Below are 27,686 nucleotides of genomic sequence, written 5' to 3' on the forward strand. Positions count from 1 at the left end.
TGTTATAAATTTGAGCCAACATTGAAAAACCAGAAGATTTTACTAAAATCAGATTTCTGTCTTTTCCCTAAAATTCAGAACTGGCAACAATGTGGCAACTGAATCACAACCTGAATCTGAGTCAGTCAGCCTGAGCTGAATTGAATGGACTTTCCCTGGTGTCACAGTTTGCTATCTCCAGCCCAGTGGTCCACCACTCATGCAATGTGTGCTAAAGGATCTGCTTTTTTTTTTGATGACTGCCTAGCACTGCAGGTGTTTGCGATTGAGACCTTTGTGACCTCTGTCCAGGACAGTTGACCTCTGGTCAGAAAAGAAAGAATGACAGTTATGTGAAAGGAGTTGCCTCGATTTCTCTCAGAAGAGGCCTCTTCTGTGAATCAGGTGCTCAGAGTTTCAGGAACTGTCTGGCAATTTCCTGAAAACTTTCTGAAAGAGAGCAACCCAACGATCAGTTCAGATCTAGAGAGACTCTGACAACCTGATCACCTCCCATTACTGGGTTCTCATTCTTTACCTCTCATATTTAAATTCTAAATACTGTCCTTCATTCTTACTTCTCCTAGGATTTTTCCAGAATAAGGGATATCAAATACCAGGACTGAGGCATTCTTATGTGTTCAAAATCTTGAAACAGTAAAGTGTGATTCTTGTGTATTGTCTCTCAGGCTCTCCCTTTCAATGCATTTCCTTTTCAGTGGCCAGTTCTCTTTGATTATTACCCCACCCCTTTGTATAATGTTAGAGTCTTTCTTGGTTCAAGTTCTGTTCTTATTGTTGTAAAAGTCCAAATACATTGAATCTAATTAACTAAAACTCTCAGCTAGCCAGGTTAAGCCTTAAGATCTGGAAAATATCTTCACCATCCTTATCTACAGTAAAATGCAACAGGAATTAACATTCAGATTTGAATATAATGTAATAGGCTCTAAGGTTGTAAAGCCACCCACATAGCAGCACTACAAGATCCTGAGGCATCAAATATGATTTTGTACTATACTTAAAAATTTTACAGGAAATTAAAATGCATTTGAGACATATTTTCCGTAACAGTAAAAGTAAGTTAATTTATATTATAACCTTTGATTAATCAGAAAATTTTGTTGATCAGAAAACCTGTTTTCCTAGGCATGTCTGTTAGTTATAATACTAAGACTCTGAAGAGTCTTAGATCAGAGGCTGCTAACTTAGTGACCTTGAGAATGAGGGTGCTATGAGGTTTGGGAGGATCATATCCACCTAAGACCCAGCATTTATGTATAGTGGGATCTGATGAAATGAACTACAGGGGCATTTTTAATGGGCCCAGTCATATTTAATCCAGGGAGCGCCTACTTCAGAATGAGTCGCATGCCCCTACTTCTACAGGGCTGAAAGTAGATATGTTAATACCCTGGGTCTATTAAGAGGATTAACTTCTTCTAACTCCAAACTTCCAACCCTAGGAAACTGTCTGAGTCACCAATTTTGTGGTCCCTTTAAGATGCAACAACGCTTCCTTTATATCATCCTGACTTATCCCGTCCTCCAATACAAATACCCAGCTGTGAGCTAGGAGTCACACTACCTCACCTCGCCTCTTTCATTTCAGTCACATTTTCCAGTAGCAAGTGGGACTTGCATATTGCCAGGGTAAGAGGAACTAGAAGGAGGAGTTTGATCCTGGCACTCTTTCAGGAAATCAACTGTAAAACATATTCCTTCTGTGATGGAATCTCTAAATTCTAATTCCTCTCCTTTCTTAAAAACTGTTTATTCCCAGCAATTGTCTTGGCCGGTAGGATACTGATAGTTGGTGGCATATCTCGTGACCAAGTTAAGATCTGTTACTCAGATTCTGAATCTGCAACATTAGAATGGATGTGCAGTCCACAAAGTCACTGGCAAACTTTCCGAATCATCTTTTCTTCCTCCACGCATTGGGGAAATGGGGAAGTGAAGCATTCACTTTAATCGAAAGGTAAGAACTTGAAAGTAGAAAAGATTATTATTTTTTACTGTAAACTAAGTTCAAACATTAATTCTTCCAATTAAGTATTGGTAGTAACCTAAGGAATCTAAGGAGCTTAAGCTGTCTGCTTACCCACGTACCAAATAGGGACAGTAATTATGCATCACATAGTTTTGTAAGTATTAAGCAGGATGTATATGTGTCCAGCATACTGGGGAAGTTAATAAAAACTAACTCTGCTATTGAGTGGCCTCTAGCAAAGTGCTAAGCACAGAGAAGAGGGCTCAGTTATTTTTTGCTAATATATTCCATCTATTGATTACTTTCTGCTTGATAAGACTTGATCTTTTTATACATCATTACCATCTTTTCTTACAAAGTGCTTTATTATGACTCGCCAAGCTACCAGTGAGTAAAATCAGTTTTATTACCATATTTTAGGGATAAGACATCTAAATCTAAAAAATCTTAATGGATATTATGCCAAGGAATCAAGTGTGAATCTTTTTCTATAAAGATGACAGATAATATTTCCCAGGATTCCAGGCCAACAGAAACTTTCCAAAAGCTTGCTCTGATTGGTCATTTCCCATCTTAGGCAAGTGTATTAGTGCAGCCTGGCCCACAAGTCACCAGGCAAAGCCCATTCCCCTTCACGTTGACAAAACGGGGCTTGAAAGCTTCCCTTCCATTCAAGCCCCCACTCCTGCATTCTCTGCTTCATAAGTTAAGAGATTTCTCTTGAGATGCTGATTTGTACTAAAAAAAAAAAAATGAACTTATACTTGGAAGGCTTGCTGCAATATTATATGATGATGTAATTATTTATGTAGTCACAGCTGAGCCTATAGAATCCAAAAGTTTTAAAATCTACAATTACAGTTATAGATTTAGACAGCACTCCCCCACATCATTCACACACACACACACACACACACCTCAAATATTTAAGTTTCAGACCACTTTTTGATGTAACTGTGTTCTCTCTATTTTGACATTCTTGAAGCAGTTCTAGTGAAGCTTAAGATTAAAATCACAAGTCTTGCAGTTCAGACAGGGAGTAAAGTATAAACTCTGAAGGTGATCTCATGTGCTCAGAATTAAGCCTTTAAAGGTCAAGTTGACTTAAAATATGGACCAAACAATATAGCATTTAGAAAGGGAGTTTTCTTTACCCAATCTTAACTAATTCAATGAAGGATATTCTCCTCTTTATTATTAACAATGCTAGTTAAGCAATGCATTTTTTCATGCTATTTCATCCTTTTAATTTGGGAATATGACTATTTGTAAAAATAAATATGCAGTAAATGATGGTAATAAATTATGATCACAGTCTGCAGATTTAAAATGAAGGAAGCCCAGAACAAGATGTTGCCCATTTTACGTTCTTAATTTGTGGAATTTTTATATAAGATGAATTTAATAACTCCTGAAATGTTAAAAATAATTTCTGTTTCTATTATTTTTACACTTAAGGGTCTAGGTCACTGGCAATTACAAGGTCGTGGCTTGGGGGTGGGGGGGTCTTTATTTAGCCTCCTGATAACCATCATCAGCCTCCCATCATAACGACCCCAAACAGAATCCAACCAAAGTAGAGGCCTGTGTATGCTATTCAAACCCAACTCCAAACAAGTCCCCCGGCTGCTCCTTCCAACAGACGCTGTCTCAAAGTTTCTCCTATCTTGACAGTCTAGAAACCACTGGTCTGAATGTCTCTGTTTATATCCTCCCAATAACCATCATTCTGCCTTGTAAGAGTTTATGTCATAGTTTGGCCATGAGAGCATGGAGGTGGGGAGCCCACACACATAGAGAGAACACAAAAAACAAGCCATTTTGCACAAGGGACTCATTTGCACAAAAGTGCTATACCACTATACACTGTGATCTGAGTTGAGCTGCATAATTTTTCTGGGACTCAATTTCTCCATCCATAGAATGCAGGACTCAAAAGGGCTGATCTCATAAGTCCTTTGCAGTGCTCAGAGCCTGGGATTCCTGGTCTCATCCAAAGTCTGAGTTTGGATTGCTTCTCAACACTTGCTACTGATCCCGTAGACCTGGCTCCTTTTTGCTATCTTTAACCATTCTCCCTCAGGAAATGAAAAACTCTAGCAGGATAATTACAGAGAACCAAGCCTAAATGCTACCCCAGGTAGGGGGCTAGATGGCGGGGGAAGCCCCTAGCTTCCTCCCATCTGCTCTCATCACTCCCACCCACCAAAGGAAAACCTGTCTGGGGCGGAGACCACCTGCAGAGTTGCACACTCAGTGGGAGAAGCTGGATGAGATTATAGGGGCAAACCACTTAGGCTTATCTCACTTTCTTCCTTCCTTTTTTCTTGCTCACGGTAGAAACAAAGGGAAATGATTCCGAAGTAAAGTTCTTGGCTCCCCCCCCCCACCCCCGCCCCCGACAAAAGGGACTTTTCCGGAGAGGGGGAAGGGAATGCAAAACAAAGAAGGAAACAAAGGAGTTGGGACGTTCTACAGGAGGACTCCCACTTGTGCTTAGCAATGCCGGTTCTTTATTAGCTGCCGCCCAGCTTCCCCTGCAGGTGCTGCGGCCGCTAGGAGCTCCCCAAACCCCGGCCGAGGTCAGAGGGACAGGGCGCCTCGCCCGCGGTCCCGGCACCTGGCGGGGAGGGGCTCCCAGGCTACTTGGCCAGGGGAAAGAAAGCCATGGGGTCAGCAAACTGCCAGCCCCCATCAGTAGATCTAATTATGACCGCTGACTTCAAAAAGAGGATTTAACCCAAAGCAGATTTAGCAGAGCAGTTTCCAAAGGGCAGCAGGAATCCCGGGCCTGACCTTTGAGAAAATCCTATAGGCTTCACTGCCCCGGGAACTCGGCAAGCCAGTCACGGTGGACTCCTCAGATTGCAAAGACATTCAGGGATGCCAACTTAAGTTATCAGGGTCCTAGTGGGGATGTTTAATTTAGCATAACGTGTGTCTGGAGGGGCGTGCATTGCTGGTCAGTCAGGGGATTGATCTGGGGAAAAAACACTGACAGTGGAAAATATAAAGCTCTAAAGTATAACCCGTTAAGTCAACAATAACTATTTCAAAACGTTAAGGAGGTTTGATATGTTAAGTGAGCATCAAAGGTCTGTTAGTGAAGTTTGAGGACATATCCCAGCAACGCTGATCAAAGTATTGAAAGCATCTTAAGGTATTTTTTTTTAATTTTTACTTTGATTTTTAAAACCTTCTACCCAGCACTTTGCTCAGGAGAAATGTTTGCTGTGGTTGTTTTAGTAAAATCAAACAACTCCAAAAGGGTACAGAGCATTGGAATTGTTCCTCTAGAGTTGATGAACAAGAAGTTTGTAAATAAACACATCTGGGATAGGCTTATTGTATAATAAATACAAAAGTACTTTGTGAACTATAAAGCTCTTCGCTGTGGGTTATTATTTGAATTACTCTCACAAAACACAAAAATTAGGAAGACAAAAAGAAAGAGAAAGACACAGTCCAGGTAAGTACAGTCTTTCCATCCACGCGCTTCATTTAAACCAACTCTGTAAGTGAAATGGTGCGACTTCAGGCAGTTAGCTTACGTGGGAAATTGTAGAAAAGACAGGTCTGGTTCTAAACCACATAATTTACAATGTGAGCAGAAAACAATTCATTCACACAGGTGTTCTTTAAAATTATTTGATTTCAGATCTTTTAAGAAGTCACTATCAAACAAATTGCTACTCCTTTACCTGACCACATTCCAACACAGAACATCTAACCAGATGGCTGTTGTAGAGATTCACAATTTACACTGCCCTTAGAACCCTGTTTGCAAGATCTGTGCTTGAGGTTGGGAAGTTCGCAGAGACTGAGGAGGTGGAGTTTATTCTCACTGTGTGGTTGTCCAAAACAAAGTCACATTAGACCATCTGTTTGTTCAAATACAAAGCTGATAAACCTTAGCTTCCAGGAGCAGAAGACAGGCTTAAGCCGTAAACTGAGAGTATTGGTATGCAACACTCCAGCCATTGTTCTCTTTACCATTTCTCCTTCCCCAAGGGATGTGCCAAGTCCAATAATAAGTAAAACTTACCAATAATTTTTAAAAATTTAACAAAAACTTGTTTCATGCTTTTATTTACTCTTCTTGTGACAGCTTTTTCTTATAAGCAAACTAATCTAGGAAAACCAGGTCTCTTTCTTGTAACTAAGTATATAATAAAGCTGGGATTAGTAAAGCTGTTCCCAAGTGGCTCTTAATTTGCAAGTCCTAAATACAGAAGCAGACACGCTCAGTAACTCCAAGCATCAGGCTTGGATGTCACTGGTTTCAAAGATTGTGGAATTCACAGACATAACCATTCAGCTGAGGAAAGAAAAAGAGAATAAACTAAAGAGAAGATGCTGAAAAAACTGGAGAGTATAGAAAAGTTAATTACAAAGCTTTTCAGTTTGGAGTCTCTACATCAAACGTGGTGATCCCTGGTCTGAGAAAACTACCTGCCAGGACAGATATCCATGCTCCACATGCAGAGTTTTTGTTTTGTTTTGTTTTGGTTTGGCTCCTTTTTTTACACCGTGTTTTAAGAGTTATGCAACCCTTAGAAAGCAGGTAGCTCTAGTTGTTAAGTACTTTATACACAACCAAATATTAAGACTTTCTATAGTGGTATTAAGAATGAACAGGATTCGGGGCGCCTGGGTGGCGCAGTCGGTTAAGCGTCCGACTTCAGCCAGGTCACGATCTCGCGGTCCGTGAGTTCGAGCCCCACGTCAGGCTCTGGGCTGATGGCTCGGAGCCTGGAGCCTGTTTCCGATTCTGTGTCTCCCTCTCTCTCTGCCCCTCCCCCGTTCATGCTCTGTCTCTGTCCCAAAAATAAATAAAAAATGTTGAAAAAAAAATTAAAAAAAAAAAAAAAAGAATGAACAGGATTCAATTTTAAATGGTTAAGCTTCATAATTTGTCTTCCTGACTAAGTGGGTTTCAACCTCAAAGGAAAAAAAAAGTAGATTATTTCCCATAGAAGGAAATCGGGAGAGAGCTTTTCAGATGTAGGTGGCTTCACTGATCAGATATAAGCTCCCCGGAGTTTGTTTCCAGCTTTATGCTTTTATGGCTCTCACCATGCTAGCAGGAATCTGGTGTCCCACTCTGTGCACCCCCAAACATATTCATATGAACAATTCCAGATAAAAATCTGACTCATTCAGGTCACCAACCACTCAGAAATTAGAGTTAGAATCCAGGCACCTGTCTGTGGTGTCACTGGATTGGCATGTGACCCCAGGCAGGAGGGACAGAGATGAAAGTGTTGCATCCACATGACTCCTGAAACAGAATGCTACGGGCACCAGTGACAGTCACAACAAAGTTTATTACAATGAGAGGCAAGGCCGACCGATCGGGACCAACACTCTTGATAAGAGTGCGGCCCCGAACAGCCGGGGTACAGAGTTTTTATAACCGATCACATCGTTTTATCATCACCTGGGAACAGAACAAAGAAACAATTTCCAGATGAGTTAGAAACAGTTGCCTAATGAGGTGTTTACTTTAGACTTTCTGCCTCTAAGTTGCAACCAGTGGATCTCCTTGACCCTGCCTCTGATGCTCTTTTCTTTGAACTTTTGCTTCCTTAATTGGTGAAGCCTAATTTACAAGAGTATGAGGCGTAATTTATAAGAGTAAAGCAAGGCTGTTATCTCTTAACCTTCAATGTCAACACAAAGCTGTTATTTTTCAAGCTAAGCATTAGCCCTACACTACAATTTAACCCTTACAAAAGGACTGGGCCATCTCAGTGTGGTGCTCATTACCTCTCCCGCTCCTGCTCCAGCAGGTTGGTGAAGTCGTCGCTCTTGTTCATGTAGTCAGTGTGTTTGTGCTTCTCGCTCTCTAACTCGTACACGGTGCGCCTGTGACACTTCTCTGCCAGCAGCAGCTGCTCTAGCATGCGCCGGTAGGTTTCTTTCTGTTTTTCCTCAAGTCTGTCCAGCTGAGTAAACAAACATGGGAAAGAGCTTAATATTTTATTTGATTTGCATATGACTCAAAATATTACATTAGTCTACTGATTTATTATCTGAAAGAGAGAACATTGAGTCTGGTGTTCTCTGCCATTTTCCCCATTCCCTCATTTTGTCTAGGCCAACTGGCTTTGTAAACTAGCCATAATAAGGCTGCGGTAACTTCTGGCCTTCTGGCCCTTTTTCTGTGGACAGATGTATGGTTCCTAAACTTGCAAGAGAACAAACTCTTTCACTATTTTAGTGAGATGACATAAAACCCTATACTTAGAAAGAGGATAACGGCCCTCCTGATCTCAGAAAAATTAAGAGCTCAGCATGTACATATACCAAACTTCTCCTGTGGGAAGTAATTACCATAATCACAATCTGTTTTTAAGACTTGCAGTTACTTGCATTTCTAGGAAATGTATAGGAAGGATCCACAGTCCGCTCTTTTCAAGTATGCTAAATAGAGGGAGGATTTCAGAACTTATAGAGAGTACATACCTCAGACTAAAGGAGATGTTATCAAATATTATTACAGGACTTTTTGTGCCTATTTCTCTGACCAGGCTATCTTTTTTTTTATTGTTTTTTAAGTTTGTTTATTTATTTTGAGAGAGAGAGAACACGTGCACATGCACGAGCAGGAGAGGGGTAGAGAGAGGGAGAGACAGAATCTCAAGCAGGCTCCCAGCTATCAGCACAGAGCCTGACCTATGGCTGGATCTTATGAACTCCCTGGGAGATCATGACCTGAGCCAAGATCCAGAGTCAGACACTTAACTGACTGAGCCACCCAGGCACCCCCAGGCTAAAAGATCTTTAAGGGGTGCCTTGATTATGTTTTTAGTCCCTAGTGTCAAGCACAGTGCCTAGAACAAAGTAAGTGTTCAGTAAATGTTTGTTAAGTTGGGCCAAATTTTATAATATTGATAGTTCCCTATCCTGTTCTCCTCTTCAAACTGCAGTTCAGGGTTTCTCAACTTTAGCACTACTGACAGTTTGGGCCAAATAATTCTTTATTTTGCGTGGTTGTTTTGTGCATTGGAGAATGTGTAGCAGCATCTTTGGCCTCTACCCCCCAGATGCCAGCAGAGCTGCCTCTAGTTGTGACAAACCTGTCCTCAGAAATCGCCAAATGTCTCTTGGAGGGCAAAACACTTCCACTGCCATTCACCCCAAGCTGAGAATCACTGTTTTCATTGAAACAGACATATTTAAAATCCATTCTCAATCCACTATTTACTCCCTAAAACCTAATGGGGTCACTCCATGGGTGTCAGCATCTGAATTCTTTCCCTGGGTTCTCCATGTTTGTCCCTTAGTCATACGGAAGATCTAAGTTTCCCTCTACAGTTGCATGATATCTCCATTGTGAATAGATCATTTCTGGGGCCCCAGATAAAAGATACTGTCCTGATAATCCTCAGTGTTTCCGATCAGATTTTCATCCCCCCTTTGCCAAAGAGCAGGGGATCAGACAGACTGGTAGAGAAGCCCAGGTTAACTGGTGGCTGATACCATCAAATGATACATTTGATATCATCAGGGATTACCAAATGGTACTTTTGTGTGTTCTGATAGATTTATGTAATCTTACACGAGAGAGTTCCTTCATTGGAATATCTCCCTACTATAAAATATTCTCCCTTAGGAACTCTCCTATCTTTCTACAATGTGATTTTCATCATACATTATAGAATGTGTCAAGCATTTCTAAAATACCATCATCATCATCATCATCATCATCATCAATGTAGAAAGAGCAGCTCTTTCCCTTTTTTGATCCTTTCTACTTATCATAGGACTCTCCTTCCTTTTGAAAGTATTTGGAAGAGCAACTTCTGCCTGCTTCTTCATACCCGCCCCCACTTCCCTAAGGAAGGAGGGGTGACTTATTTGAAACTTGTATTTGGGATAGGAAACTAGGCATAAGCAGTTTAGCCTTTTTATTTCTTATTTTTTTACTCTGCCTGCCATAAAATGGTACATCATGCTCTGAAGACCCCAAATCTCCTTCGAGTGGTTTCTCCAAAGACTAGGAGTAAAGTAATAGAAAGCCCAGTGGTGTTTGTTCACTTATCTATTCAGACCAATACGATTACAAGCTTCAACTCATCTATCCAACTTTTGCAGTTATCCCTCAATGCCTTCAAGGAACTCTTGAGGGGAAGATGGGGGCATTATTAATTGGATAGCTAAGCTATTCAGAAAGATACACATTGTAAGGGCATCTGGAGAAAAACAGCGTATTTTGATATTAAGTGTTCTAAGGCAGCTTAGGTAGAAGATAGGCCTTAGCTTTAATATGTTCTGCCCATGTGGGCCTTTGAGATTGGTTGCTCTCAGCAGCTACAATCCTGGGGCTAGCCAACTGGAGTAGTTGCTGGGGTCTCAGTCGGCAATGTTCCACTAACCTACAGTAGCAGAGCTTGACCCCAGCAATGATTACATAATCACAAGGATAGTCTTTTTGTCTCTTAATGCATTGAAAGGATGCCGAGACACTGGTGTGTGCATTGATTTTCACTGCAGACCCAGACATTAAACTGTAAAGGTAGCAAATTCCTCTTTAGTAATAAATCATTAGTGTGTGAGGATCTAGCTTTTAATTTTAAATTCCAGATGTAAGAACCAACATAGGTAGCAAAATATCAGCTGTACAAGACCTGTGTCTTGTCATTTTGTTTGGAATTACATAGAGCTCCCAGGAGAGAACTGAGGTGGGCTAACCTCTCAGGTCTATGTGGCTTGTCTAGAAGCTCGGAAGACCAGCTCCCATAACTATGGCTCTGTAGATTCATTAATCATGTATACTATGTCCATGACTTTTGGTTTTCAGGATCCAAACTGTGGCTCAACCATAGAGGAATGCTTGCTTTTATTAATGAACAGTGAAAGTGAAATGGGAACCTATTACTTTAGAAATATAGCTCCCACTTGGACAGGTGGAAGGAAAATTGAATGAGATCATCATAACACCAAAGGCCAAAATTTACTAGGGAGAGTATACCTGGAAGTCTTATTCTACTAAATCAAGTTGATGGAGAAGTTTGAGGACTTGAGATGGAGAGAAATTTCAGCGCGTTTTAGACAAAAGAATCATGGTTCAGGAAGTGATTTTAGCCCTGTTATCAGCAGATAATACTAAGTGGAGAAGTATTAAGGGATTTAGGAAGACAGAAATCTACTAAAGAGGAAACATGATGTCTTAAAGGCCAAACTGGACTTACACAAAAGAGAAATGGATCTAAGTGCTCTTAAAGATAGGGCTATACAGAAGGGAGATATTTTAGTCATTATTGGATAAGAATGAGTGTCCAGAGGAAGTACAGATAGGAGAGCAGAGACAACAGAGCAATGTGACTCCCCCCATAGAAAAGGTACTGGGATCCAGGAAATGTTTAAGAAGCATGCTATAAAATAATTGCAGACAGTTCTTCATGAGATCAGTTGGGAGCCATTCTCTTGAAGGCTGCCACAGCTTTTCAAAGTAGATACATAAAATATAGACTGATTTAAGAATTAAATTCTGAGAAGATCAAGGTAGAAAATTTGAAGCATTATTTGGTGAGTTTCAAGGTGCCCACTAATATTGATGGGCCCTGAGTGAACATGCTCAAGAAACATAAAGATGTAGAGTTTGGCGGAAAGATGAGACAAACAAAGGGGTATTCACGTAGGACAGTAGCATAAACAGTCCAAACTTGGGATGAAGTGAAATGAGGAAAGACTCATCCTTCAGTGAGGATTATCCAACTCAAGGACATAAATGTAGGTAAGATTTGCCTTGACTAAAGTATCTTCTTGGAAGGTTCATAACTCCTTGATTTTACTTCTAGCACATAATACAGAACACAGAAGGTAATATTAGGAAAACTAATGTCTGGGTCAGAAAGCATAAGGAAAAAGAAGCAAACAAATAAAAACCACTATAAGATCCATAAAACAGTGAGAAAAAGAAGGGACCACTTGAAGAAACTAGTCAAAATGTTAACAAAAACAAGGGTCCCTGGGTGGCTAGGCTGGTAGAGTATCTGACTCTTGATTTTGGCTCAGGTCATGATCTCACAGTTTGTGAGTTTGAGCCCCACGTCAGGCTCTGCACTGACAACATGGAGCCTGCTTAGGATTCTCTCTTCCTTTCCTTCTCTGCCCTTCCTCTGCTCAGTTTCTCTCCCTCTCTCCCAAAATAAATAAATAAACATTTAAAAAACAAAACCAAAACAAAACAAAGACTCAGTTGAGTCTTCTTACTGAAGAAAAAAAGAAAACAATTAAAGAGGTTTTAAACATGCAGGCAGAAAAATAGAGAACCTAAAACAAAACCTAGGTACAGAGAAGGTGACCACTGCAAATCCCTAAACTTTTGAAAAGACAGGTATGTTTTAAATGCCACTCACTGAAGGCAAGGATAGTGCATGCAAACAGATTCCTCCCCCCAACCTAGGGTTCACCGCTTCTATTATTATTTTTAAAAATTTTTTTAACGTTTATTTATTATTGAGAGACAGAGAGACACAGAGCGTGAGCAGGGGAGGGATAGAGAGAGGGGGAGACACAGAATCTGAAATAGGCTCCAGGCTCTGAGCTGTCAGCACAGAGCCCGACGCAGGGCTCAAACTCACAGACTGTGAGATCATGACCGGAGCCGAAGTCGGTCACCCAACCAACTGAGCCACCCAGGCGCCCCTAGTTTCTATTATTACTAACCTTTGATGGTAACAGGCTCTGTCTGATGTGGACAACTGCCCCAGGCTGACCAGAATCCTGTTGTAATTAAAGATTTTCTCTGCCTATCTTTCTTCCCTTAGACATCCCCTAAGTCTCTACTTCAGTCTTGCTAAGAGTAACATGGGCCTGCATTATGCTGAGTCATTTTGCTTGAGATAAATTGACCATGGAACTGAGGATTTTCTTGCATTTTTTAAATTTATGAGTGTGAGGTTGGTATTATGATAATTCCATGTGTCCTAATAAGTCTTTGGACACTTTGATAAAAGGGGAATAGGGGGACTTTAGGGTATATTAATTAAACTTTGAAAATGCATAAGATTAAGATCCCTCAAGCTAAGCAGAATAAGAATTTGGGAAGGAAAGAAACTGAAACCTTGATTTCTTTGGAATTTTGCTGAAGAATTATGAATTTTGATATCCTGGACTTTAATTCACAAAGAAGCTCAGGGGGATTTAATATCTGCTGCTTAATTTCTCCCCAGATATTTGGCAAATGAGAGGGATCCACCACATGGGGTTCATTGTTTAACCTCTGATAAATTCCATTGAATAACCTAGCTGGGCCTAATCTGGTATGCAAATTAAAATGAGCAGTGGGTTTTTGGCTTGAGGTGCAGGATAGCTTCTAAGAAGAGCTAGACTATCTGCTCATAGTCCTAGGAGGCTATCAGAACAGTGATTGTACTGGTATCCTTGCCTCATGAAGTTGGAAGAAGGACTCCTGCTCCTTGATAATGACAACTTGATTGTTAAGTTCAAAAGGTTAAGAGACCCAAAATGTGTAGATACAAGATAAATCTTTTCTCTTTCTAGCATTCTATTTCTCCTACAAAGCAGGACTTCACCATTTTGTCAGCGTTGGGAAAAGTAGTTCCTGTCCTTCTCTCTACCTCCTTACTCCTCTCTAAGGGAGGAAAACTCTTCCAACTGTGAGTTGAGGGGAGAAAGAAGTCAAAAACCATGCCCAACTTAGTTCTAAAAGGACCACCCACAGGGTGGGTATGTTCTTCTCCACAACTCTGTCCATGAGATAGGAACACTTGGGTTAGGCCTACTTTCTGAAGGTAGGTCAGAAATTCTTCTCTTTGTGTACTTTCCATATAACTCAGTGGATTAGAGGCATTGATTTTGGGTAAGTGTATGAGATTTGCAGATCTATCTCTCCTTTGAGGTGTCATCCCAAGCTCTAACTTGAGGGAAAAGGATTAGGAAACCTAAATGATATAATTTATCCAAACTGAGTTCTCCAATCCGGTGGTTATCATAATAATATTTAATGAATATTTTGACTTCATTATGTCTTTCCTCCTCAAACCCCTCCAAGTTTGGAACTAGTTAAAGGTGTAAGCAAGTATCATGCCAGCAAATATCATCCCAGCAAATGTTAATGGTTAGTATTTGTTGAGTACCTGGTATGTACCAGACACTGTGTTAAAAGTTTTACAGGCATTGCTTCATGTAATCCTCACAACAACTCTGAGATATGCACTCTTGTTACTCCCACCTGACAGATAAGGTAATAAGCTTAGAGAGCTGAAGTGACCCACCCAAAGCCATATGCAGCTAGTAACCATGGCTCTCAAACATGAAAGTGGATCCAGCCAGTTGACTGCATTCCATCATAAATCATCTCTTAATATTTTAGGCAAAGATGAAAACAAGAGCTCTGGCTTATCCTTGTTGCAGAAATTAGATAATTATGGGACCATCAATCTGTTGTAAATACTGTGTAAGTAGATCGCATCTGAGATCTGTCAAACTGAGCTGCTACAAACACTTGACATAAGATAAAAGTTAAATTATGATCAGTTGCTTCAGACTTTTAATTTCTGTGTTCTTTTTTTCATTTATGATACTAATTTTACATCTATGAATTTTTTACATGAATTCTGAAGAGTTAATATGGCTAGATCCAGCATCCATTTCCATAATTCAGCCTCTAACTTCTACTACAATGTGGGAATACTTTTAACATGTAGTATCATAGGAAATTAATAACAATAGTAAATAGTTCCTAACACAATATTATATAAAAATGATTAAATACAGCCTTCTTAGGTTTCCTTTCATCTTAAAGAATTACCCTAAGCATTCCATTGGGATTTTGCCTCAACCATTGTATGCCTCAACTCACATGAGACCATTTAATTATGATAGTCTATAAGATACTAAAACACAGTACCTTTATAAATATCAATAATAAAATATCCATCAACATAATATCAAGAATCAATTTAATTTTCTTTTACCAGTTTGATAATGATCTTCACAACTCTATGCCAAATCTGAGAAGCACTTCAAATTTTTGCACACATCACCTCTGAAAGCAATGAAAGAATAACAGGCTGCAAGAGCCTGTAACTAGCATAATCACATGAGAAATATATTTTAGGCTTTAAGTATATTTAAGGAAATGCTTCCAAAATTCTTATCATCGAAATGTATCCACTGTAATTCATGAGTTATGTAATTACACTTTACTTCAATATTAGTGTGTCATAAAAATTTCACCTTTGAAAGAAAATGTTAGAGCTTGTAAAATGGAAGAATGTGAAGCTATCACTCTGAAGTACCCTTCTATAGGGGGACTTGTTGATGTTGTATTTTTACCTCTGAAATTGGTTTCTCATAGACATCTTCTCCTATAGATTTCTCCTGGGCTAGGATGGCGTCTCGGTGCAGGACTCGGAGCACTTTCTCTGGTTCTGCAGACCCGTAATGAGCCTCCAGAACCTCAGGCTTGGTTTTCTCCGTCTTCAGCATATGGATCACATCTTCCCTGGCCTGTGGGTAGAGTGCAGCAAGGTCAGACAGTCGACAACATAAATCACATGCCAGACTCACAAAATCAACACAAAGCTTATTGAACACATCCCCATCTCTTCGGGGCTATTGGCAAATTCACTGGGTATTTTGTTCTTATTTTTTATCAAAAGCAGATTGGCAAGCAGATACTCTGCTTCAGGTTGCTAGGAAGCAGACAAGCAGAAAAAGGGTTTGTGCTAATATTAACTACACAAAAATTGCTTTATCTAAGTAGAAAAGATTCTGAGCGCTTTTGAATCAAGGGCACCTGGGATACTTATCCCATTTCAGTGCACATGAGGTCAAGGACAATTTGAAATTTTCTAGTTTTCTATGTATACTCTCAATGAAGAATTCAAATCTGGTTTGAAATAGCACCCTGCTCTCCCCATTCTAGTTATAACTCTGTGTGTAATTAACAAAAACAGCCTTTATTAGTGATGTCCTGTTTCCCGTCAGGTGATTCATTTTGCGCAGAAACACATGGTTCAGAATTCACTTGATGCTGGGCTGAGCTTTTCAATTTAATATATTCACACCAAAGGTGACATTTAACTCCTCTAACATCCAGACAGCCAATCACATGAGTCAGATTGGTGGGGTCAAGGTTGTTCTTTGGGTTTCTCAGCAAAACTTCAGCACTTTGTTAAGCTCTTGAGAAAACCAGATGATTATAGGTTTTATATCATATTTACTCTGGAACTCATTACATAATGCAAATACCTCTGGATATATTTTCTACTGGTTAATAGTGATGAATTTTCTAGTTATGATGGAGATGGCATTTGCTAAATGGACTCCCATCTGGTCATATACTTGTTTTTCCAGTAATGGTGATGGGTATAAAGTATCCTGACTTCATGCCAACTTCTACCAAAGAACAATCTGGTTGGCAAGAGTTTCAGCCTGTGGCAATAGAATAGAGTTTTCTCCTGTGTTACACTAACTATGCGTTTGAAATTATAACCTGGCTCATTATCATAGTATTCTAAACAACAGAGCTAACTAGTTAGTCCTGGGACAGGACCATTATAAAGTTTGGTCTTTCTTGAGGTTTCTCACTTTTACTGCCTTTTCATAGTCTCCAAATTAATCTAATTCCAGATGGCTAAAGACTAATTTATTACAGAAACGTCAATAGACTGGAATTTGCAGATTTTTCCCAAGTTGTCTTTGCCACATTTACATGTGCTCATTTCAACACACAAAAAAAATGGAAAATATTAATTTTGAAGAAACTAGTAGTTCAGAATTCACGAGAAAGTTAAAGTTAGAAAATAATTTAATGGAAAGGCAATGTGTTTCCGTGCGGAGTGAAAGGACATAAGCATAGATGCAGTCAGGGTATCCTGTACAGGATCTCTGTGCGGTTTAGAAAAAAGTGCCCACTCACTCCAGGACATACAGCCCTGAGTCAGAGTGCAGCTTATCTAGCAAGGAAAGAGAGTGCTGTATGTCAACCTCTATCTATCCCTTCTGCCAGGCACTCTTATACAAGGCATAACTCCATATAGATGGTGGCAGACTGAAGGAGCATAAGGTCTGTCATTGGTTATTGGTTTTCAGGCAGATAATGTAAATAAGGAGTTTTTAGAAATGTAAATAGGTAGCTATTTCAGTTCAAAAGTTGAAGCTATGTGGTTTAAAAATATGTAAATATTGTTAGTATCTGTCTTCTGGAACAAATCTTAATTCTCTTAGAAGAAAACAGTTTCTTTTGTTCCAACTGATATGAAACACCTTTTTCTTCTTTCTGTAAAATGTGCTTATGCTTGAGTTGTATTAATTGTGATATGCTGGAGCTCCTGGGTAGCTCAGTTGGTTGGGCAACTGACTTCAGCTCAGGTCATGAACTCACGGTTCATGGGTTCAAGCCCCATGTCGGGCTCTGTGCTGACAGCTTGGAGCCTGGAGCCTATTTCAGATTCTGTGTCTCCCTCTCTCTCTGCCCCTCCCCCACCAATGGGCCCTCTTTCTCTCTCTCTCTCTCTCTCTCTCTCTCTCTGCCTCTCTCTCTCTCTATCAAAATAAATAAACATTTTTTTAAAATTGTGATATGCTACATATACCACATATTTCATTCTTAGTTTAATTACCCTAGGCACTAATTACTAAAGAAAAAGAGGTTATGGTGATATAGCACTGTGAATTGTATATTTAAAACCACACTATTCATCATGAACTTACTAAAAGCTTTTTAACTGCTATAATAATCCTGGAAGGAATACAAATGTTGCCTTTAAATTACTGCTACTTAAAGTAGTTTAATATAGTAATCAATCATTATTATTGCAGTGTCTGTTTAATCAATGGGTTAATTAAATATCTATGTAATCACAATAAATTTTTAACTACTTTAAATATGATTTAATCTATGTAAATAATATTCTACATTTTGGGGATAAAACCACTTTATATCTCCATTTTGAGAAACTTCTTAATTTTTGTATAAAAGAATAAAAATTCAAAATGTAAGAAAGTTCCTGTCCTTAAACATTAACTGTTTTCACACAGAAGGTTTATCAGAAGCAAGTAGTTAAATTCTTCTTAGGGTGCTGCAGTGGTGCTAAATAGACCACTGTATTCAAATATATGTAAAAGGACCCAGAGGGAAGAAAACTTTGAAGAGGACTCTAGACAAGAGAAAAAAGAAAGGGGGGGGGGGAAGAGGAGGAAGAGACTACATAAAATTGTTCAATTTATTTAGTCCTGATGATGAAGGAGAATAAATACGAGATTAGGGTATAAAAACAGACATAGAGGGGACACAGTCTTCTATTCCATCCTACATGTTCCTCTCTGTGCTAAGGGAGGTATATGGAAGCCAAGAACAAAGATGTCCCTGCAGAACTGAAACTGTACTAGATGGAGCAAGAAGTTGTCTCAACTGGCTGCATAAGGAACTGATTAAAAACATGTGGGGGCAGCAAAGAGCTACTCTACCAACAGGTAAGTGTGTGTGATTCATTTTATAAAGTCAACAGAGGGTATCTGGGTTTTTCTGGGAGAGGGGGATATGAGGGTGGGGTGGACGCAGAATAAGACACAGGACAGGTGGAGACACAACAGGTGGCATATTTCAAAAAAAGGGTTAAATCCAATCATTCATTCAATAAATATTTGTGCACATTTACTTTGAGCAATGCATTGTGTTCAGTAGTTGGAAATATAATCCTCAGAGGTTAAAGTCTGGAAGGATATGAACAAATAATTGAAAGCATTGACATGATAAGCCTTAGAATGGAGGAGATACAGGGGGCTAAGGATTTCATCTAAAAATACACTTGACTTGGATATAAGCGAAGGAAAAGTCTTCATAGAGGAAGTGACCCAAAAAACTCACAATGAGTACTTGAGCCCAGAAAATAGGGGAGTTAGGGTAAGAGTGCTCTTGGCCAAGGAAAAACTGTAGGCAAAAGCCAAACAGATGTAGATGCATGGGCTGGATCAACCTAAGTCCAGAGTGATAAATAATGGACAACTCATGAAAAGCCTTATAAACCAGGTAGAGTTTGCATTCTCTCATGGAATAGCAAGAAGCCTTAGAATTTTTAAGCAGCAAGACAGTAACATGGTCAGGTGTGTGTGCCGGAAAGATCATTCATCTTGTTAAAGGTGTTAAAAAGGAACAAATTCCAAATCAACAGGTATATTGGTGCAGCCCAGGGTATGTGATTTAAAATATCTCTGTAAAACCCACAGTTAAAACCATACTCAATGGTGAAAAACTGAGAAATTTTCTTCAAAGATCAGAACAAGACAAGGATGTCCACTTTCACTTCTTTTATTCAACATAGTACTGGAAGTCTTTACCACAGCAATCAGACAAGAAAAAGAAATAAAATGCATTTAAATTGGTAAGGAAGAAGTAAAACTTTCACTATTTGTAGATAACATGATACTATAGATAGAAAACTCTAAAGACTTGACAAAAAAACTACTAGAATGGATAAATGAATTCAGTAAGGTCACAGGAGACAAAATCAATATAGAGAAATCTGTTGCATTTCTATTTACTAATAATGAAGTAGCAGAAAGAGAAATTAAAAAATAATCTCATTTATAATTGCACCGAAAAAAAAAGACTTAGGCATAAACTTAACCAAGGAAATGAAAGACTTGTACTCTGACAACTATAAAACACCAATGAAAGAAACTGAAGATGACCCAAACAATGGAAAGATATTCCATGCTCATGGACTGGAACAACAAATGTTGTTAAAATGTCCATACTACCAAAGCAATCTACAGATTTAATGCAATCCCTATCAAAATACCAACAGCATTTTTCACAGAACTAGAACAAATGATTCTAAAATTTGTATGGAACCACGAAAGACCTAGAATAGCTAAAGCAATCTTGAAAAGGAAGAAGAAAACTGGAAGTATCACAAACCCAGATTTCAAGATAGGCTACAAAGCTGTAGTAATCAAAACAGCATTGTATTGGCACAAAAATGGACACATAGATCAATGGAACAGAGTAGAGAATCCAGAAATAAACCCACACTTACATTGCCAATTAATCTATGACAAAGAAGGCAAGAATATGCAATGGGAAAAAGTCAGTATTTTTAAAAAATGGTGTTGGGAAAACTGGACAGCCATATGCAAAAAAATGAGAATAGACCACTTTCTTATACCACATACAAAAATCAACCCAAAATGGATTAAAGATCTAAACCTGAAACCTGAAACCATAAAAATCCTAGGATGGCACAGGCAGGAATTTCTCTGACATTGGCCATAACAACATCTTTCTAGATATGTCTCTTGAAGCAAGGGAAACAAAACCAAATATAAACTATTGGGACTTCATCAAAATTAAAAGCTTCTGCATGGTGAAGGAAACAATCAATAAAACTAAAAGGCAACCTACTGGGGGAAGATATTTGCAAATGATATATCCAATAAAGGGCTAGTATCCAAAATATACAAAGAACTGATACAACTCAACACCCCCCAAAAACAAACAATCCAATTAAAAAATAGGCAGAAGACATGAACGGACATTTCTCCAAAGAAAACATCCAGATGGCCAATAGTTACATGAAAAGACGCTCAACATCATCTATCATCAGGGAAATACAAATCAAAATCACAACGAGATATCACCTCACACCAGCCAGAATGGCATATATATATATATATACACACACACACACACACACACACACACACACACACACAATGGAAAATTATTCAGCCATAAAAAAGAATGAAATCTTGGCATTTGCAATATGGAAGGATCTAGAGAGTATAATGCTAAGTGAAATAAATCAGAGAAAGAAAAATACCATATGATTTCACTCATATGTGGAAGGTAAGAAAAAAAAAATGAACAAAGGGAAAAAGAGATAAACTAAAGAGAGACTCTTAAGTATAGAGAACTGATGGCTACCTGAGGGGAGGTGTGTAGTGGGATGGATAAAATAGGTGAAGGGGATTTAAGAGTACACTTATCTTCATAAGCACTGAATAATGTATAGAATGATTGAATCACTGTATTGTACACTTGAAATGAATATAACATTATACATCAGTTACACTGGAATAAAATAAAATATCTCTACAAGTGATTTTATTTTTTTTAATGTTTATTTATTGTTGAGAGAGAGAGTGTGAGCAGGAGAGGGGCAGAGAGAGAGGCGGGCAGAGAGAGAGGTGGACAGAGGATCTGAAGGGGACTCTGTGCTGACAGCAGTGAGCCCAATGTGGGGCTCAAACTCATGAACGGTAAGATCATGACCTGAGCCAAAGTCAGAAGCTCAACCTACTGAGCCACCCAGTGCCCCTCTCTCCAGGTGATTTTAAAGCACAGCTGCACTTAAAAACCACTGCTTTAAGATGGTTAGGCCAATTCAGCACTAAAACCACTTAACATATCTGCTGTGTTAGCTCAGTCTTCTGGGCAGGGTCATCTAATTCCTAGGGACTTGCTTGCCCCAGAGGTTTCTCATGTTCTCGCTATGTTATTAGTTCCACTGATCCTTCTTCACCAAAAAATCATGGTCATTTCAGACCAGTAGCTTAAACCAGGAGACTCTCTGGAAACTATTGGAAGTGTTTGCCAGTTCTGGGCAAATAAGGGTAATTAGCTGTCCCAGTTTGCCAGATACTCAGAGGAGTAGGGCCCCACAAAGCTAGACTTTAGAAAATCAGGACAGTCCCAGGAAAATTGGGATAAGGTGGTCATCCTAGGGCAAATACAAAGTGGACAGGAGATTGGATATTCCAAAATTTCCCTGCATCTAGGAATCAGCAGCCAGTGGGGACTTAACTATACTCAGGAAATGAATTTCAGTGACGGTGTTTTCAAAACTTAGCTGCCTTTAAAGGCAAAATGCTATTATTGATGATTATGCCTGGTGACAATTTCAACTATTTTTAAACTTGTGGGAGACTTCAGTCTTTGGGAAAAACCCATAATGAGTGGTAAAAAGTGCTTAGTTCTTATGTATATGTGACATAGCTTTTTCCACACTTCTAAAATGGGAATGTATATGACTCTCGGAGGACAGGGTAAAATCGAGCTAAACAAGGTATATCTTCCTGAACCACTAAAATTACTTGAAGACTTGGGTGAGTGGGAAGTAGATTAAAACTTTTTAAAAAATTAACACAATTTTAATATTCACTTTAATGTTTAGGACTTAGAAAATATTTGCTTGAGATGGACAACTTGGGATGAATTCTTAGACTATGCCACCATGGTCCCCAGCATGGCAGTCCTCTCACTTAGGTTGAGAAGGAGCATATCTAGGTGGAGAGCTTAAGAAGCCTGTCCCTACATATGGATACTGCACACCTTGAAGAAGACATTCCTTGCCAAGAGCTGCTGACCTTAAATGGAGGATGCATTTTGAGGAAAGAAAAAATCTATTTCTATTTCTATGTCTATGGAAGAACGCCAGAACATCAATGTTCCTAAACACTCTTGTTTCTCTGTATTATTTAGTTAACTACCTAAATATGGTCCTATTGCCTCAGTAAGACAAGGAACTCTAGAAAAGATGGTCCTGGAAGACAAATGCATGCCCATCCTGTTAATGCTTTCCTATTCTGGGAACTCAATTCAATGTTCTGTATCTATTTAAATAAGTCAATTTATTAGTTTACTGCCTATTTCTTTTTTAGTCTGTGAGCTGCTTTGAGGACAAAGACATGTCTTCAGTGTCTACTAAGAGTGCCTGCTCACATGATAAGAATTCAGTAAATATTTGTTCAAATAAGTAAAGTAAAATTAAATGATGTGAAGTCAAAGAGGCATAAACTGGCACTGAAAATCTCAGAACAACCTTAACTACTTAGCCTTGTTTAAAAGATCTAAACAATTACATTTTGTGAACTTCTACTCTTTCATCTGACATTTTTGTCTACAATTTAGGAGTCATTTTGTTCTTAAGTTTATTCCAAAAGGAAAATATGTAAACGGAATAAGGAACAACAGTACATTCTACCAGAATGTTGCAACAGGAAATGGACTATCTTTAAATCTCATACAAATTGAATTATACTATTTACTCTTATTAGGTATAAGCTATAAATATAGTGGAAGAAAAAATGCTACATAGTTTATGATATTAGCTATTACTACCGAAATTAAATCCATTTTCTCTCCTGAATTTTAGAAAGCAAAGTGAACATGATTAGTAACATAACAACATACAAGGAGAAAATTCAAACATGGTTAGTTTAAATGGCCACTGGGACTAAAAGTGTATCTTTTGGTTTCTTTGGAGAAATTTCTTTCCATAAATATATGGTCAATAGTGCCTAAAAGTCTCTATACCTATGTTTATGAAAGATCACTCCTTTCTAGCACTTTAGACTGAATATCATCCAAAAGAAAGATTTCATTAAAATGTTAAAAGCAGATGCTATTTTCATGTTAAAACTTGCTATTATTATCAACATAATAGCTTGAACCTTTTAAAGGAAAATCCCAATGATGCTTTTTCAGAAATAAAAAAAGTGCATTCTAAAATGCAGTGGGGAATTCAAAGGACCCCAAAGAACCAAAACAATCTTGAAGAAGAATTATGTTGGGGGTTTCAGGCTTTCTGATTTCAAATTTACTAGAAAGCTACAGTAATCAAACAGTGTAGTACTGGCATAAATACAGACATCTACACCAGTGGGATGGAATAGAGAACACAAAAATAAATCCTCACATGTATGATCAAATGATCTTCAGTAAGAATGCCAATACCATTCAATGGGGAAAAGGACAGTTTTTTTCAACAAATGATGTTGGGAAAACTGAATATTCACATGCAAAAGAATGAAGTCCGGCCATTATCTTTCACCATATGCAAAAATCAACCCCAAATGATCAAAGATATAAATGGAAGAGCTGAAACTTTTGGAAGAAACTGTAGGGGAAAAACTTCATGATATTGGATTTTGCATTGATTACTTATATGTGACACCAAAAGCATGGCAACAGAAGAAAAAGTAGATCAATTAAACTACAACAAAATTTAAAATTTTGGTATCAAAGAACACAATCAACAGAGTGAAAAGCAACTCAGAATGGGATAAAGTATTTGCAAATCATATATCAATTATCTGTTAAGAGATTAACATCCAGAATATGCAAAGAATGCCTACAACTCAATGACAAAAAAAAAACAAAACAAAACAAACAAAAAAAAACTAACAGCCTGATTAAAAAATGGACAAGGGACTTAAATAGATATCTCTCTGAGTATGATATTCAAATAGCCACCAAGCACATGAAAAAATGATCAGTTGTTACTAGTCATTAGGGAAATGCAAATCAAAACCACAGTCAGAGACCACTTTTTACCAATTAGGATGGCTATCATAAAAAAAAAAACAAAAAAAAAAACAGGAAATAACTAACATTGGCGAGGATGTAGAAGAAAATGTAAACTATTGTGCACTGCTGATGAAAATGTAAAATATATGTCACTATAGAAAACAGTATGGTGGTACCTGAACAAACTAAAAGTACATTATCATATGACCCAGCAATTCCATTTCTGGGTACATACCCAAAAGAATTGAAAGCAGGGACAATCATGTTCATAGCAGCATTATTGGAAATACCCAAAAGGTAGAAACAACCCATTGACGGATGAAAGGATAAATAAAATGTGATATATATACACAATGCAAATATTATTGACCTTTAAAAGGAAGGAAATCCTGACACGTGCTACAACATGGAAGAAACTTGAGGATGTTATACAAACCAGTCACAAAAGGACAAATGCTATATGATTCCACTTATATGAATAGTCAAATTCACAGAGATAGAAAGAACAATGGTGCTTATCGAGGGCAGAGAGGAAAGGAAGACAGAGACTTGTTTAATGAGCACAGAGTTTCAGGGGTGCCTGGGTGGCTCTGTCAGTTGAGCATTCGACTTCAGCTCAGGTCATAATCTCTTGGTTCGTGGGTTTGAGACCCATGTCAGGCTCTGTGCTGACAGCTCAGAACCTGGAGCCTGCTTCGGATTCTGTGTCTCCTTCTCTCTGCCCCTCCCCCACTCAAGTCTGTCTTTCTCTGTCTCTCAAAAACAGAAATAAATGTAAAATAAAAAAGTTTTTTTTAATGGGTACAGAGTTTCAGGTTTGGAAGATGCCAAAGAACTGTACACTTAAAAATTGTTAAAATGGTACATTTTACATTATGTATATTTTACCACATTGAAAAAAAATTAAGAGTACCTTGTTTGCCCCCAAAATAATTCAAATAAGAAAAATCATTCCCAATCCTTTATTTAGAGATTAACACTTTAGGGAAAAAAAAGTAAAATTCCATGCAATAAATTATAAAAATTCAGTCATATTTTCCTTATGATTAGTTAGCTGAATGTCAGAGTCATCCATGGATTTAAATACATTTTCACTTCTTATGTGGTTTTCTTCTTTTTTCTTTTTACACACATTGGGATATTAATAGTACAACAGCTGCTGTGTCCCAGATTAGAAACTAGATAAGGTCACAGGTTCCCCCATGAAGTGCTGTGATGCTACAGTGTATAATTTCTTAAGTTCCAAAACACTACAGGCTTTTTGTTAAGTGTTAATAAAGACTCCAGCAAAGCCTTTAAACTGCCCACCCCTGTATGTAATCAGTCCAGCAGATAAGAGTCCAGCTTTCTGTGAACAAGTTGAAAAGCTGAATTCCTTAAACTATGGAAGAAGCCTTTGCTAAGGCACAATTAGATGATTATTTTCTCACTGTGGTTGTTTATCTAGCTCCATAAATTTAATCCCCTCAACAAAAACCAGCTAGATGAGACCCAGGGCAGTAAAGCATCTATAATAGACCTGGTACCAGACATCTTTGTATAGACATCTCTGGTACAATTTTGCTTATTAAGTTACATTTTCTTCACCTCTTTACTTTTTTCTATGATTGTCACCTTTTTAGATTATCTCTAAAAGTTATTTTTCAAGCATGAGCAAAATCTTGCAATATAATCCTGTTTGGAGGACTGACTGGCAGGGTGGCCTTGCCATAGGGCTATTTGCATGAGGAACTGAGGCTCTTCCTGGGAAAGAACTCATCCCAAGGGAGGAAGGGCACCATTTTGGTTGAAGGACAATAAAGCAGGGTCAGAGGGGAAGGGTGAATCTGAGTGCAGCATAGTGTCTGTCACTCAGACTCTCCTCCAGCCCACCTCCCTCAAGCCATGCCTGAGTCTCAGGGTGAGGGACTGCCATAAAAGACCTAAATAAAACTAAGAGGAATTGGTAAATTAGAATTCAAGACACCGTGCTTCAGTAGTAAAGGGGGAGGGGAGGCAGGAAAGAGCAGCCCTCTATTTATCTAGCATTATGCTCTCAGTGTAGATACCAGCCTGAGTGGCCTCCAAGTAGTCATCAGCTGATATAAACAGAAGAGACAACAGTGTGGGCTATGCTTTCGGCAGGCACTTACAGGGGCGGCCATCATTACCACAGTGGGTTGGAGTAGGAACAAGGGCAAAATGGCAAATGCCAAATGGTAGCCCAGAGGAGTGTGCAGAAAATGTGTGGGTCATCCTCTGAGGACTGCTAGCATATTATGGGAGGAACCTAAGGGGGCCCGGCATTCCCACAGAGCAGGTGGGGGTAGAGGCCGGAGAGGGAGAAGATAGCTTAGTTTCTTTGATCTTATTTTTATCCTGTGACTGGTGAGGGCTGGGAAATATAAGTAAGATTTTTTTCAAAAGAGGAAATATTTCAATCCAACAAGATAAGACTACATCATTGAGTTCCTTCAGATTTGGTATGTTTTTTATATATATTCATTTCAGCCTCTGATTTTAATGAATTCTATGTTTATAACACATACTTGACCAACTTAGAAAAACTAGAGTTTAAATTTTAAACAAAAATACAAGAAAAATCTCAGCCATTATTAACCTACAGGGAATATCACACTGGGGATAAGTAATCAAGAGTTAGTACTTTAAACATTAGAGTTTTGTTTTGTTTGTTTTTTTTAAGGGCTTGGGAATAGGAGCATCCTCAAATGAATTATAAAGTCTCTCTCCTCTTAAAAGAATATAATGTATGTAAGTTACCGTCTTTTCAAGAACTCGGGGTGGTCATTCTGAGTATCAATTGTTCTGGTGCACTGAAGATGTATATTCTTATGTGGTTCTTCAACACACTTGTTTTTCATCTTTAAACAAGTTCTTGATGTAAACTGAGCACTAGTTTTACGATTATTTTTTACTACAACTCAAGCAATGTAATTGAAAGAGCATGCGCTTGGGAATCTCGAGATAGAAACGTGCGTTATCACTACTACTGCTAGTGTGACTTTAAGTAAGTTAGTTAGCTTCTCTGAACTCAATTTCTTCTCCCATAAAATGGCCATAGCAGTAGCTACCTCACAGATACCACATGAGCTGATGTGTAAAGATCCTTGGCAAATGTTAATTGCCCTGCCCTTTGGGAGCCGAACAGGCAAATCATGGCTGTGCAGTTTCCTATAGCGATGTGCTCTTTGGCCAGTTAGCCCTGAACTTCAGTTTTCCTGTCTGTATGAGAATGAAATCTATGGGAAGTGCCTAATAGTGCCTATGGAATACCGTAGGTGCTCAATAAAAGGTGATTTTCTCTTTCCTTTCCTTTCCTTTCCTTTCCTTTCCTTTCCTTTCCTTTCCTTTCCTTTCCTCTTCTCTTCTCTTCTCTTCTCTTCTCTTCTCTTCTCTTCTCTTCTCTTCTCTTCTCTTCTCTTC

General features: G+C 38.6%; 1 protein-coding gene across 5 annotated transcripts in view; it reads right to left on the minus strand.

Annotated features, from left to right (window-relative positions):
- FILIP1 (filamin A interacting protein 1) overlaps positions 1-27,686 on the minus strand; it is a 189,324-nt gene that overhangs the window by 54,281 nt on the left and 107,357 nt on the right. For all 5 annotated transcript variants that reach the window (XM_049652889.1, XM_049652891.1, XM_049652890.1 and 2 more), the window contains exons 3-4: positions 15,284-15,457; positions 7,742-7,920 (exon numbers count right to left, since the gene is read on the minus strand). In XM_049652889.1, the coding sequence (XP_049508846.1) occupies positions 7,742-7,920; positions 15,284-15,457 (353 nt within the window). The remainder of the gene's footprint in view (positions 1-7,741; positions 7,921-15,283; positions 15,458-27,686) is intronic.

The sequence above is a fragment of the Panthera uncia genome (assembly GCF_023721935.1).
Source record: "Panthera uncia isolate 11264 chromosome B2 unlocalized genomic scaffold, Puncia_PCG_1.0 HiC_scaffold_24, whole genome shotgun sequence".
NCBI classification, from domain to species: domain Eukaryota; kingdom Metazoa; phylum Chordata; class Mammalia; order Carnivora; family Felidae; genus Panthera; species Panthera uncia.